Here is a 15,393-nt window from a genome sequence, read left to right as displayed (position 1 = left end):
AGGCCACAACAGTGAGAGGCCCGCGTACCGCAAAAAAAAAAAAAAAAAAAAAAAAAAAGAACAAAGCTGGAGGTATCACCCTACAGGACTTCAGACTATACTACAAAGCTACAATAATCAAAACATCATGGTACTGGCACCAAAAAGACACATAGATCAATGGACAGAACAGAGAGCCCAGATATAAACCCATGCAGTTATGGTCAATTAATCTATGACAAAGGAGGCAAGAATATACAATGGAGAAAAGATAGTCTCTTTAATAAGTGGTGCTGGAGAAAATGGACAGCTACATGTAAAACAATGAGATTAGAACATTTCCTCACACCATTACAAAAATAAGCTCAAAATGGATTAAAGACCTAAACGTAAGACTGGAAACCATAAAACTCCTAGAAGAAAACATAGGCAGAACACTCTTTGACATAAATCATAGCAATATTTTTTGCTTTCTCCTAAAGCAAAGAAAACAAAAGCAAAAATAACAAATGGGACCTAACTAAACTTAAAAGCTTTTGCGCAGGAAAGGAAACCATCAACAAAATGAAAAGACAACCTACTGAATGGGAGGAAATATTTGCAAATGATGTGACTGACAAGGGGTCAATATCCAAAATATACAAACAGCTCATACAACTCAACATTCTAAAAAACAATCCAATCAAAAAATTGGCAGGACTTGAATAGAGGTTTTTCTAAAGAAGACATACAGATGACTAACAGGCACACAAAAAGATGCTCAACATCACTAATTATTAGAGAAATGCAAATCAAAACCACAATGAGACATCACCTCACACCAGTCAGAATGGCCATCATCAAAAAGTCTACAAATAACAAATGTTGGAGAGGATGTGGAGAAAAGGGAACCCCTCGAACACTATTGGTAGGAATGCAAATTGGTGCAGCCACTATAGAAAAGAGTATGGAGGTTCCTTAGAAAAACTAAAAATAGAACTACCACATGACCCAGCAATTCCACTCGTGTATATATCTAGAAAAAACGAAAACGCTAAATCGAAAAAATACATGCACCCCAATGTTCATAGCAGGCAGCACTATTTACAATAGCCAAGACATGGAAGCAACCCAAATGCCCACCAACAGATGATTTAAGAAGATGCACTATACATATAAAATGGACTATTACTTAACCATAAAAGAATGAAATTCTACCACTTGCCTCAACGTGGATGGACCTGGAGAATATTATACTTACTGAAGTAAGTCAGACAGAGAAAGACAAACACTATGATATCACTTATATGTGGAATCTAACAAATAATACAAATGAATGTATATGCAAAACAGAAATAGACTCACAGACATAGGAAACAAACTTGTGGTTACCAAAGAGGAGAGGGATGGAGGAAGGGACAAATTAAGGGTATGGGATTAACAGATACAAACTACTATATATAAAATAGTTAAGCAACAAGGATATACTCTATAGCACAGGGAATTATACCCATTATCTTATAACAACCTATAATGGCGTATAATCTGCAAAAATACTGAATCACTATGCTGTACACTTGAACTAACATAATATTGTAAGTCAACTATACTTCAATAAAAACAAAAGCAAAATAAAATGTACAGCTTCTTAAAAGGATAATTTTAATACTTATTTTAAAATTCCAAATATATTAACTTTATAAAGATATCAACTATCTTTATTAATACTCAATTGTTTATTTTCATATGTTTTATTTAGTGGAAATTAAATTAAGATTACCCATCTTTTATAATTACATTTCCATTACCTGGTCCTTATTGTCACAAAACATTTAGTACCCTTTTTATATACTTACTGGATAATAAGATTCTATAATTCTCTCAAGAAAAGTGAATGATATACTGAAGGTACAGAAATTATTCTATTAGTCAATTATTCACATATATTTTGGAACTTCAAAGAAAGGAGCATTTTTCAAAAGTATAAGTGATGACTTATATATGACATAGCAATTAGCAATAATAATTCAGTAATAAATAATCTGAAGCATCACTGGTTCTCAATTTTCTTGCCTTATTTAAATGATTTACTATATTTTTTTACCTTTTATCTCCTTTAAGGTATGTATATGGCTTGATTAGGTTTTTTTAAAAAGGAATATGGGGTATTATTTGTGAAAACGAAGGTCTATTCTGTTTTCCTCAGGGTCCTCTTTTAAACCATCAAAGTCCAAATAAGTTGTGTAATATTAACAAATACTCTTTCAGGGTTTGGAAAAATATTTAAATTTCTAAGTGTGTCTAATGTTTAAGGTGGGTGTTAACCCTGGGGACAGTGACATCTGTCTATAAAATAGGTTATTCTAGAAAAATACAGAACATATTACACATCACTCCCCTCCCACAGATCAGCTGCTACTTTGGAACTCAGAAGTGAAAAGAAATATATGTAAATAGATGTAATTTAGGTTAACAACTTTGATTTCTTAGTTTAACAGAATCTACTCCAGTTAAAATCCTATTTCTCATTAACCTTACAGGAAAATAATCAGGCTTCACACAATATAAACTTAACTTGTGTAAAATTCACAGCTTTGGTGAAACAGGTCGTGAAGAGTATTCATACAAAAACAACGTGTGAGAAACACAGACTGCTGTATATGTCAAGAGTTTTGGGGAGGAGAGCAATTACTGCATGTCATGGATTTTTATGAAATACTAGGTATTTTTCCACCTGTGTTGTGTTTACTGCAGCTGAATCCACAGACTCTCCTTTCTTATGTCACATCAGAGTGCCATGCTTCACATTTTCTTCTTTTTAATGGGAAAGACTCTGAGGATGTCTCTTCTTTCTGAGTAAAGATGACTGTACGTAAAATACATACCTGATGTAGATAAAGAAATGGCAAAAATTAAGACTGATTAACCATCTCTGTGGAAAGAACCATGGTTTTGAAATACAGAGTGCTGCCTGGAGTCCAGGGAGAAGACACTTGCAAAGGAGTCTCAAAGAAGGAATACTTAAAGAGTGTCTAGATTTTCTGCAGAAGGGGAAGTAAAGCAAACTCCTCCATCTTACTGCTCTGTTTATTGCAAGGAAGGAACTTTTCTTTAGCTCTCTCCATTTCCCCTAAAGTTTTACATTTGTCTTCTCTTTTATGTGTTGTTCTTACATACCTGATAGTTGTTATCTTCTAGAGGTAATAATTATCTTAAGGACTTGTGAAGGTTAGAGCTGGAGAAACTAAAATTTAACAACAGAAGTCTGTTTCCCAATTTCCTGGACAAATTAATTAACTGATTAGATTTTCTCAACTGTAAGTTTTTGTCCTATATATTTTTCTTGAGCCTTTAGCACCTACTCCCACTTGCCTGCTAGGAAATGCTAGCACATAAGGGCAAACAAACAGGAAACAAAACAGATATAAATGGGAAATCCAGAAATAGCCAAGTTCACTTAGTTTGACATCTAGATTTTCTTTGTAGATGCTTGTGTTTGTAGTGAAAACTTTTATATTTCATACACAAAGCAGTTACATTTTCTGCTAGTAAAACTGTTCTTGTTCATACAGTGCAAACAGTGATATATTTGATCTCATGAAGACCTGCAAAAAAGCATTATAACTTCTAAATACTTCACTAACAAGGTCTAGTTCGTCATGTCAGCCTTCTTTTTCCATCTCTCCCATGTTTACAGACCTTTCTACTAAGGTAGATGGCAGCACAAACCAAAAAGCACAGAAAGAATGCAAAAACAAAACAAAACAGAAAAGCCACTTACCTATAAAGAGCATCATGAGATATATTTTCAGCACATATGGGAAATAGATGGATAAGTCAAAGGGCAGCTTTGTGGAGTAAGTGCCAAATGATTCAAAATAAGGCAGTGACTGATAGATGGCAAATGCTGTTTAAAGAAAAAAGGAATCATGAAGGTTTCCCTCCTTAACTTGCTACAGAGATGTGTATATATGTATGCATAGTTGAAGGATATTCTGAATTTCATAATGACCATCTTGTGATAATTGCTGAATCCTTTTGCCAAAGCTATAGTTTGATATAGAAATCAGATCAGATTGGCAAGGCCATTATAGCAGTGTGATTTGTTGAATTTTGTCCATTTTTTACTTTATTATGCCTACACAAAAATAGTTTACAGTGTTTCTTTTTTTATTGAGGTATAGTTGATGTACAATATAAGCTTCCAGTGTACAACAGAGTGATTCACAATTTTTAAAGGCTATACTCCATTTATAGTTAATATAAAATATCGGCTATATTCCCTGTGCTGTATAATATATCCTTGTAGCTTATTTATTTTATACATAGTAGTTCATACCAAAAATTGTATCTCAAAATACCTGTCCTCTTAGCCACAAGTAGGGGTTACAGACGAATGAACATGGAAAATGCTTCATATATTCTCCTCTTGGAGTTTCATAACACGCATTGGTATAGCAGAGATTCTGTCAAGCTCTGCAATAAAGAAACTGGTTTCACCCATTTCCTCAGCTTAACTGGTCTTGGAATAGCTCTTTCTTCCTCCCCATCCCAGCAGTACTTAATAAAAATTCTGAGGAATCATGTGAGAAATGCTGGCCTAAATTATTTTGAGGGAGGAGGCTCATGTCAAATAAAAAGAGATGGACATTCTATGAAATTGTGTCCCATGTATAGACTTTGTATAACATTTCATGGAATAAAATGATAATGTACTATGGTTATATAAGATGGTCTCATCAGGGTAAGCTGAGCGAAGGTACATGGAAACAATGCACTGTTTTTGCAACTTATTGTGAGTCTAAAATTATTATTTTTTAATTTCTTTTTTTAAAAAGACAGAGGAAAACTCAGGCGCCCACAGCTGTTAGAACCAGACAGTGGAATTAGCACAGAGTCTGCAACTGACACTAAAGCAAGCCATCTAAGATTTCCATGGGCAGCACCTAAGTCTCTGGCTTTTTATTAGTATAGTTGATTTGATTATGAATATGAACTTGGTTTTTGTCTTATATTATCAGATGGGAAACTACAGTTATTAAAAGATATTAGAATTATCAAAAGTCAAGCAGGTTTTCTTAACTACATGTTTTTATACTTTGGGACATTTGAAATATATAGAAATATATAAAGATAAAATTACTATGCTCTACTACCCAGAATTAATCATTATTGATATTTTGTTATATATGCTTTCAAAATTTTTCTGGATATACTTTGTTTTTTAATTGCAAGAATAAGTTTATGAATCTAATTTTAATAAAAGAATATGCATTTTATGGCAACTATATATATTTTTATTTTTATTTTTATTTTTTTTTTTTTTCTTTTTGCGGTATGCAGGCCTCTCACTGTTGTGGCCTCTCCCGTTGCGGAGCACAGGCTCCGGATGCGCAGGCCCAGCGGCCATGGCTCACGGGCCCAGCCGCTCCGCGGCATATGGGATCCTCCCAGACCGGGGCACGAACCCGTATCCCCTGCATCGGCAGGCAGACTCTCAACCACTGCGCCACCAGGGAGGCCCGGCAACTATATATAAACATGGCTTTCCTAAGAAAGGAGAATGCTTACAATTATGGAATAAAAAGAAAAGTTTCCTATATATTTAGGAAATATTAGTCATATTTCTACTTTATTCCTTTATATATTCTTTATAGTATTTTTCATATTATCTAACAAATGAATGTACTTAATAAATAAATGTTTCAATGAGTGATGGATTTTGTTCTCAAATAAATGGCCAATCCATTTTTTATGGTTTTCAAGAAGATTACTCCCTAGATTCTTTTGGCATAGTCTATTTGGAAACAAAACAGATTTTTAAATTATATCTAATGTGATTTACCATAAGCTCCTTTTCTCTGCTCACTGGTAGATAGACAACGTGTGGTTATATCATATATACTTTATAATTATTGCCAACGTCACCATCATTTTATGTTAAATATTTCTGTATGTTTTCCCTTAGTTTCTCAACATGTGCTCTCTTAATTTCTTTATGCCTTCGGTTTTCAAAAACTTTTATCATGTCTGTTTCAGAGTTCCCTACCAGTCTGCTAAATCCATTACAGAGGGAAGCATATATTCCCCAAATATCCTCAAGCTCTTTGCAAACTGATGCTTTTAATTATTTGATTTTAAGTAGGTTTACATTTAAGCTAAGTAATTAGCCTACTTCACATTGTATTGAATAATTCACTGTTTATTGAGCATGTATACTGGGTGCATAAGACAAAGGAAGAAAGAAACAAAGACAACGCCAGATCCCCATGGAGCTTAGAGGCGAGACAGGGGAATAGACATTAATCAAAGAATCACACAAATGTCTAATTACAACTAAGATAGGTCTTACAAAAGAGATTCATTGGGGGAATTAATGTTGATGAGGAAATTGAGGAATGCTTCCCTGAGAAACTAATGACTCATCTAAAGGTAGAGTTAACTGTCACTGGCAGAGGGTAGGCAGCATGGTAGATGGTAAGTGGGAAGGCTAGTCCAGCCAAGGGGGAACTGAATTTCTATGCATTACAAATAATCACTGAGTCACGAAATGTTAAATCCCCTTTGGATGAGTAAACAGACTTAGGTTAAATGATTTACCCAAACTCAGCAAGTTAATGAAGTTAAAGGCCCTCAGATGTCCTCATTCCTCATCCAATATTTTGTCTACTGTGCAGAGCTGCTTCTCCCTTAACTTGACTTTTTAATGTTTTGCTTCTTTGCATCAAGGGAAGTATGCCAGGAAAGATAACACTAAGTCAGCTGAATAGTAGCAAAAATAGTAACTTAATCATCAAAAAGTTTTGTGAATCATCATAACAGGATTGCTTTTGTCAGTAAGCAATACAGAAAAGTCACTCTTTTCTTACCTTCAGCGAGAACACACAAAGGATAAATCGGCATCCATAGTGTTTGACTGAGCCATGTCAAGACAGCATAGGATATTCCAATGACTGATAACATGCTGTAAGTGTACCTGAAAGGAGACAAGTTTGCTCATAAACATCATTTGCTGCTGATGTCTGGGAAATAGGAGTAGAAAATACCTTACTGTGTAATTGTATACACAGATAAAACTGGAGAGTATGCAAATTCCTTACTTTATTTCCTGTAATGTAAGCAGGAGAAGAGGTAAAAAATGGAGAGAGAGGAACCGTGCTAGTCTGGCTTGTCTTATGGGGTAGATCATGGATAATTATAGAGGGAAGAGAGAAAAATGTAACTCTTATCCCCCAGCAAATTACAGTTACAAGTTTCCTCAAATAGTGACTTCAATTTCACTCAGAAGCCAAGCCCATTTTATGGAGAGGCTAAGTTTTTAAGACAGACAGACTTGTAAATATCTAGTACTGAATTTTAAAAATAAAAAAAATGTGCCATCTTGTGTGAATAATTAAAGAACTGGCCTTAGGAGCTTGTTTTGGGTATAGGAGGTGGTTTTAAACCTGCTTTTATGATGTAATAGATGAAGTAGTCAAAATCTTTTCATTTCTCAAGTTTAAGCATACATCAGCATCACTCAGAGGGCTTGCTAAAGCACAAATTGTTAGGCCCTATCTCCAGAGTGTCTGATTCAGTGGACCTGAGAATCTGTATTACAAACAAGTTCCAGGTGATGCTGATGCCACTGGTCCAGGGACCATACTTAGAACTACTGGAATAGGCAGTGCATACATATGGCAAAACAAAATTCAAAACCTTGAAAACATGAATGCAGAAAAGTAAATCTTTCTCTCATTCCAAGACCCTAATTCCACTCCTCAGAGGCAATGACCAATGCCCATTTCTCATATATTCTTTCCAAAATATTTTTGCATATACTTACCTATGTGTATATATACTATATATAATATACATCAGCAGTGCAAGCACTCACCAAACATAGCATGTTATCAAACTTTTTGTTCTTTACCAATATAAGGGAAAAATGGTATCTCACTGCTTTGATTTTTTTTCTCTTATTACAAGAGTAGGTAAGAATCTTTTCATATGTTTAAAAATCACTTCTGATGAAGTCCAATGTATCTCTTTTTGTTGTTGCTTGTGTTTTTGGTATTAAATCTAAAAATCCATTGTCAAATCCAAGATCAAAAACATTTACCCCTATGTTTTCTTCTAAGAGTTTTATAGTTTTAGCTCTTCCATCCTTTGAGTTAATTTCTGTATGGTGCAAAGTAAAGGACCAAATTCATTCCTTTGCATGTGGATATCCAGCTGTCCCAGCACCATTTGACCAAAAGACTATTTTTCCCCATTGAACGACCTTGGCATCCTGTCAAAAATCAATTGACCATAAATTTGAGAGTTCATCTCTGGACTGTCAATTCTATTCCACGATATATCCTTATGTCCGTTATCACACTCTTGATGTGTGCAACTTTGGTTGCTTTGTAGTAAGTTCTGAAATTGGGAAGTGTGAATCTTCCAACTATGTTCTTTTTTGAGATTGTTTTGGCTACTCTGGGTTCCTTGGGTTTCCATATGAGTTTTAGGATCGGCTTCTCAGCTCCTGCAAAGAAGCCAGCTGGGATTCTGATAGGGATTGCATTGAATCTGTAGATCAACTTGAGGAGTGTTCCATCTTAAAAATATTGTCTTCAAGCCATAAACACGGAATATCTTTCCACTTATTTAGATCTTCTTTAATTTCTCTGCACAATATTTTATAGTTTTTAGTGTACAAGTTCTGCCCATCTTTTGTTAAATTTATGTCTAAGTACTTTATTTTTTGATGTTTTGTTGTCTTAATTTTATTTTAGGATAGGCCACTGCAAATGTGTAGAATACAATTAATTTTTGTACAGCTGACCCTTGAACAACACAGGTTTGAACTAAGCGAGTCCACTTATATGCAGATTTTTTTCAATAGTAAATACTACAGTACTACACTATCTGGGGTTGGTTGAATCCAGATGCAGAACCTAAGATACAGAGGAACTCTGTATACAAGGGGCCAACTATAAGTTATATGTGGATTTTCAACTGTGCGGAGGGTCAGCATCCCAACCCTTATGTTGTTCAAGGGTCAACTGTATATTAATTTTGTATTCTACAACTTTGCTGAACTAGCTTATTCTAATATTTTTTAGTGAATTCCTTATGATTTTTTATATACAAGATCATGTCATCTACCAGTAGAGATAATTTTACTCCTTCCTTTCCAATGTGGATGCTTTTACATCATTTTCTTGCCTAACTGCCATGCCTAGAACTTCCAGTACAATGTTGAATAGAAGAGGCAAGAGTAGACATTGTTGTCTTATTCCTATCTTTGGAAGAAAGATCAGTCTTTCATCAATAACCATTATGTTAGCTGTGGAGTTTTCACAGATGCTTTTATCAGGTTGAGGAAGTTGCTTTTCAAAAAGTCATTCTAGGGTAAATTGGGAAGATAATTCTGCCCCCATTTTACAGAGGAAAAAAAATGAGTTTTAAAAAGGTTCAGTACTTAGGAATTTCACTCCTAAGTTAAGAGAAATGAAAACATGTGCACACAAAAGCTTGTACGTGGATGTTCACAGCAGCATTCCTCCTAACCAAAAAGTAGAAACAACCCAAATGTCCATCAACTGATAAATGAATAAATAAAAATTGGTATATCAATATAATGGAATATTATTCAGCTATAAAAAGAAATAAAATACTGATACCTGTTAAAACATGGACGAACCTTGAAAACGTTATGCTAAGTGAAAGAACCCAGTCACAAAAGGTGCATATGATTCCATTTATATGAAATGTCCAGAATACGCAAATCCATACAGACAGTATGTTAGTGGTTGCCAGGGCTGGGAGGAAAAGGGAATTGGGTGCAACTGCTAATGGATTTGGGGCTTCTTTGGGGGGTGATGAAAATGTTCTCAAATTAGATAGTGGTGATGTCTTTACACATGTCTTTGAATACACTAAAATCGAAAATTTTTATACTTTAAAAGGGTAAATATTAAGGTCCATGAATTATCGCATTACTGTTATTTTTAAGGTTGTGTGATTTGCCCAAGATCATATAGCAGTGGAGGTGAGGTTCATACTGAGATCTTCCACTTCTATGTCCAAAATTCTTTCCATCACATCACGATACCACTCTCAATGCCAAAACCACTTTGTTCTCTAATGGGTCAACTGAGCTTATCTGAGACTGAATCGACACTGAAAGAGTTGGGCACACCAGAGAATGAAACATCAGAAAGCCACAGTCCCAGATGCAGCTCCATGTCTCATAAACAGAAAGTCATGGGCTACAAAACTCTCTGAAGTTTGCCCCAAGTCCACAAATCTTTCAGTTAAAAGTGAGAAATAACTAAGTTATATATAACAAAGAATTACAGTCACTTTAATTCAACAAAATATTTCATTAAATTCATTCTACTTAGAATATCTTAACTCAGCCAAGTTATTGACAATATAATAAAGAATTTATATAACCTTAGCTAAAATGCTAGGGTTCTTTTGTTACCCATCCACATCCAGATCTTTCAAGTAGGAGGGACAGTTCTCATTTGTGAGAGCTTGAAGTAGCAGTTAGGAGCCTCTCCAAAGTGAGCCACTGAGCAAAGGGCTCAGCAATTTTACACCATTGCTGGTAGAGATAACACACAAAGTTTTAGAATTAGAAGGAAACATAACACCATCTGGAGCAAGGGTTCTTAACCTGAGGTCCAAGGATTCCCAGTGAGTCCATGAAAGAACTTCAGTTATTCGAACCCATTGAAATTGTATACAAATATGTTTGTGGAGGTGTGCTTTTTCTCCAGAGAGATAAGGCCCTATATTTAAAATAGTCTTGAATTCCAAGAAACCAACTTTGTAAATTGTGACTATGATAGAATAAAAGTCTTGCTTTGCTTATTAAAGTAACACATACCAGAGCAATGGCAAAGAACGCCTTTCATTAGCGACAGCTGCGAGGTTTATTCCAAATTGGTGTATGCCAAGTCTTCTGCTGGGAACCTGATGCAATGATTTGCTCTTGATACCATGGTAGGTTTCCATTATCTTTGATATGCCCATTATGGAAAGCACTAAAAATACATTTCCATACCAAGATAAAATAATATGAAAAGGGGTTATGTATTTCTCTCTCATTCAGAGTAACCAAATGTAAGCAGCTATTACTGGCTTCACTGTAGAAAGCAATTTGGCTTTGTTTTAAGAGATTATTTTGCCTCCTTACCTAACCATATCCAATAGATTCCAAAAGGTGAATAAAACACACACCACGTATTTCTCTTGGACTTCCTCTTGACTGGTGATCACCACAAAGAGGATGATTATTCTCTCAGTGAGCTAACAAAGAAATAGCAAAGTCAAGAATTAGGATCATCTGTTAAGCAGGTAGGTAATTTTCTAATTTTAAAAACCAGAGTTCCTCTTAAAAGTATGCTTTAACTATAAATATACATACTACACAGTTGACATGATCTCTGAGGGAGCAGGGTAACAGATGAATTTCATTTCCTCCTTTTTGTTTGTCTGCATTCTCCAAATTATATGTAATGAATAAAAAGATAACATATTTCATCTGAATCAGGGCATGTCCCTTCTTGTGATACATGCACACATGGTTTTTACTCACTTTGACAAGCTTTTATTGAGTGTCCACTATGTATCAGATGCTAAGACTACATATATAATGAAAGCATGGTCCTTGCTACACAGGGTAGCAATGGTAGGAGAATGTGGGGCAGTAACTATAACACAGTGTGAATAATGCTGTCATTTAAAGGGCTATATATTGGAGAACAGGGGAGGGAGATACCTGTCTGAGAAAAAGATGCAGACAGATTTATGGAGGCAGGCAACATTTTAGTTGGATCTTGAGGAATGGACAGGGGTTTGTCAGGTAGACTGGTTAGGAGAATGGGCATCCTAGGCCAAGGGAGCAGCCTGAGCAAAGAGGCAGAGGTGTGAAAACACACGGTGTGCTGGGGAGTAAGGAGAAGCCCTGGGGGCTAGAGAGGAGGTGCACAGAAGGGAATCCTAGGAGATAAAATTGAAAATGTGTTGGGGGCTGGGATGTGAAGAGTTTTGAATGACAGGCTGAGAAATTTCCATTTCATCCAACAAGGAAGCCCCCATAGTTTGGGGGGGTTTGGGGGGTTTTGCTTTGTTTTTAGGTTTTTTGGTGGGGGTGGGTGGGAGGTGGGAGAAAGGGAGAAAGGGGAAGCGATATAATCCTAACCCACATAAGCTAGCGGAAAATGAAAAGAATTCAACAAATTCATATTTTTCCAAGTCAGTAAGCATCTATAAATCATTAAGAATGCACACATTTATGGCTCAACTCCAGTTACTGACCTCAAAATATACATTCCTCTTTCCAATCTAAATATAATGTAACTTCTTATGCCATATTAATATACTTTGTACACTCTGCATTTTTTGTTTGTTTGTTTTTGCAGTACACGGGCCTCTCACTGTTGTGGCCCCTCCCATTGTGGAGCACAGGCTCTGGACGCGCAGGCCCAGCGGCCATGGCTCACAGGCCCAGCCGCTCCACAGTATGTGGGATCCTCCCGGACCAGGGCATGAACCCGTGTCCCCTGCATCAGCAGGCGGACTCTCAACCACTGCGCCACCAGGGAAGCCCTTGTTTGTTTTTAATAGAACATTTTACTTTCCTCACAATGGTCGAAGGAAAATATCCCTGAGATTGAGGGAGCATATTTAGTGATAAAGGAAAGATGTGGGCTGCTTTGTATTTTTCAATAGCTGTCTATTTTTAAAGCTGATCAAGGACTAAAGACTGGGATAATCTATGACTTAGAATCATAGGTTGTTAGTCCTAGAAAATCACCTAGTGCAGAGAAATCCAGGATTTGCCAACATTGGGCCACATGATCAGAAATCCACACGTAGAAGCTGTATCAGCGTGTTTATAACCACATTGGTGAGTCAAGAGGGCCCTTGCTTGGCTAAGAAAATTAGATATGATTCAAACCTTAGTCCATCAATGGAAGTTACCTACATGGCTGTTTTTCTTTCGTCAGTCTTTCTTTACAATGCCCTAGTTTCTTGATTTAACCATATTTATATAACGAATTAGACTTAACTGCAATGATAATTACCGAATGATCCAAGCTTGCTGCTATGACACCCGGCAGCCTTCGTATACAAGATCTTAGCAGTAAACAAGTATTTAGGCACTGCCTAATCCTACATTTGATCAGTGCCTGCTAATTAGGAAAATTATCTAATTTTTGACAAAAATCTCAGGAGATACACACATGAATGCATACACACATATTTCTAATTACATGGCTGATTATTGAAAGAGAGAACATAAGCTACCTTTTGATAAGATGGCTCTCTAAGGGCCCTGCTAGATACTTGCCCAACCCCACCTTTTTACATATAAGGAAACTGGGAACCAGAGAAGTTAAGTGACTTGCCCATACTAGTGGCAGACCTGGAAACATATATATCCCAACTAATGAGTAGGGAGGGAAAACTCTCCTAAAAGAAAGAGACTGGAGCTGCACAAAGAAACTCACTCTGTTTAAAACCATCACGTGAGGGACTGTGGCATGTTAGTGATGGTAACCTGATTGCAGAGAAATCAGCAATCAGCATGCCCCCCAAAACACAATCACATACATACAGGAAGGTATGTGAAGGCCCTCCCCACATACGATGTCAGTCTAATTAACAAATTATCTGATGGCTATTTAACTCTAACTTGACCGTTCAATGGCAATACAATGGGAGAATTTAGGAGGCGATATTCTTAAATTGGTAAAAAGCCAATATTTATTAGTTACTTTGTGCCAGGTCCCAAACACACGCCATCTCATTTGATCTCCATAACGACCCTAAGAAGTGCTATTGTTATTATCTGCCTTTTACAAAGGACACTGCATTTTACAAAGTGAAAGTGACTTGCCTATAGATATGAAATCAAAGTCTAGACAATGTCATTCTAAATTGCTTGTTCTGAAACACTAAGACATTTTCGCCTTTGTTATTTTATGGGCTACACCTTCGCATAATGTCTATGTTATAGTCTATTCTCAAAAAAAAAAAAAAGCCTCTCCTGAAAAGTTAAACCTTAAAACAAGAACTTACTTGATTTTCTAAATCAACACCAAAATAATTTTGAAGAATAGACTTCTAAAATTTATTACTTTTCTTTACATATAATAGTTTGACCAGTTATTTGGAGCTTTACACTTAGGAAAACTTAGCACTTTGTCATTTTAAACAAATCCTATGAGAACATGACAATTACTAATGAATGGTCTTGTAATGTTTTGTGCAACTCAAACAGGCAGAATAAAAGCACAGTAAAAACACTGTAACTTAGGCCAAATTAAACAAAGTGGTAATGTGGTTAATTCAAAAATTTGGTAACTACAAAATAAAAATATTTTGCATTTTTATGTTCTATCTGGGAATCCTGAACTCCAGATTAAGCAATGACTAAAACTGTTAATTTATAAATGGCATTTAGCAAAGTAGTTATAAACTATTGAAGGAGTAAAAAATCACACTTCAACTATAGAGAGAATTTCTACAATCTTAAAAATAAATTAGTTTTAGCCTCAAAGACTACTGTATTACTAAAAGGATAACCCAAACTATTTTAAATCCTGTAAACTTTCATTGAGAACTTCAGAAACATACCCTTAAATGTTCAAATCACCACATTCTTCTGTAAGACAAAAGCATCTAAATACTATTTATATATTTTTACTTATTCATCAATCAAGAGATATTTATTGAGTGCACTATTCTGAATCCCGGGGGGTATAACACCGTGAACAAGACCAAGTCCCAACCCTCATGGTATTTATGTCCTAGTTTATGAGATAGACACTGTAAACAAATGTAGCATAATAGTTGAGCATTCAGGAAAACTAGCCCAAATCCAAATTTTTGCTCCACGATTTACAATTTATGTGAACGTGGATAAGTTATTTAACTTTTGTGTTAAGTAATTATGCTGGAGATAAAAATAAGCATAATGTAGTGATTAGTATATTTACAGGAAAATACATTTTTCTATATAATCAAGACTATCAGTGAATAAAAAAGTTAATCTCAGCATCTTTAAAATCATACTGTGAATATAGATTTATAACTATCACACCAAAGAACTCCACTGATCAAATGCAAAAAATACCAGAAAAATCGAAAATCTTACGTACAGAGTGAATTGTACGTAATAATTCATTATGTACAGAGTGAATAATTCATTCTCAGGAAGCATCAAAGTTTTGGGAATCTCATAGCACAACACTATCCGCAGTACAGTTTTATCTCTAACAATATAAACCTGTTCCCAACTCAAACTGGAGAGAAAATCTATATGACTTTATGGAAAAAAAAAATTAAATCTATCAATGCAAAGAAGCACCTGCGTCATGGATTAAAAGAAATTAGGGTGAAACGTTGCTGTTTTCCTAAAAGGGTTTATTTTAAGACACTCTCCTTGGG

General features: G+C 35.5%; 1 protein-coding gene across 1 annotated transcript in view; it reads right to left on the bottom strand.

Moving 5' to 3' along the window:
- Window positions 1-2,596: 2,596 nt before the first annotated feature.
- HACD4 (3-hydroxyacyl-CoA dehydratase 4) overlaps window positions 2,597-15,393 on the bottom strand; it is a 20,886-nt gene continuing 8,089 nt past the window's right edge. Inside the window, exons 4-7 of the mRNA XM_082612384.1 lie at window positions 11,132-11,244; window positions 6,828-6,934; window positions 3,740-3,865; window positions 2,597-2,843 (exon numbers count right to left, since the gene is read on the bottom strand). Coding sequence (XP_082468510.1) covers window positions 2,761-2,843; window positions 3,740-3,865; window positions 6,828-6,934; window positions 11,132-11,244 — 429 coding nt within the window. The 3' untranslated portion in view covers window positions 2,597-2,760. The remainder of the gene's footprint in view (window positions 2,844-3,739; window positions 3,866-6,827; window positions 6,935-11,131; window positions 11,245-15,393) is intronic.

The sequence above is a fragment of the Mesoplodon mirus genome (assembly GCF_964341445.2).
Source record: "Mesoplodon mirus genome assembly, chromosome: 1".
NCBI lineage: Eukaryota > Metazoa > Chordata > Mammalia > Artiodactyla > Ziphiidae > Mesoplodon > Mesoplodon mirus.
The sequence above is the reverse complement of the archived record's forward strand: the minus strand, read 5'-3'. Positions and strand labels throughout refer to the sequence as shown.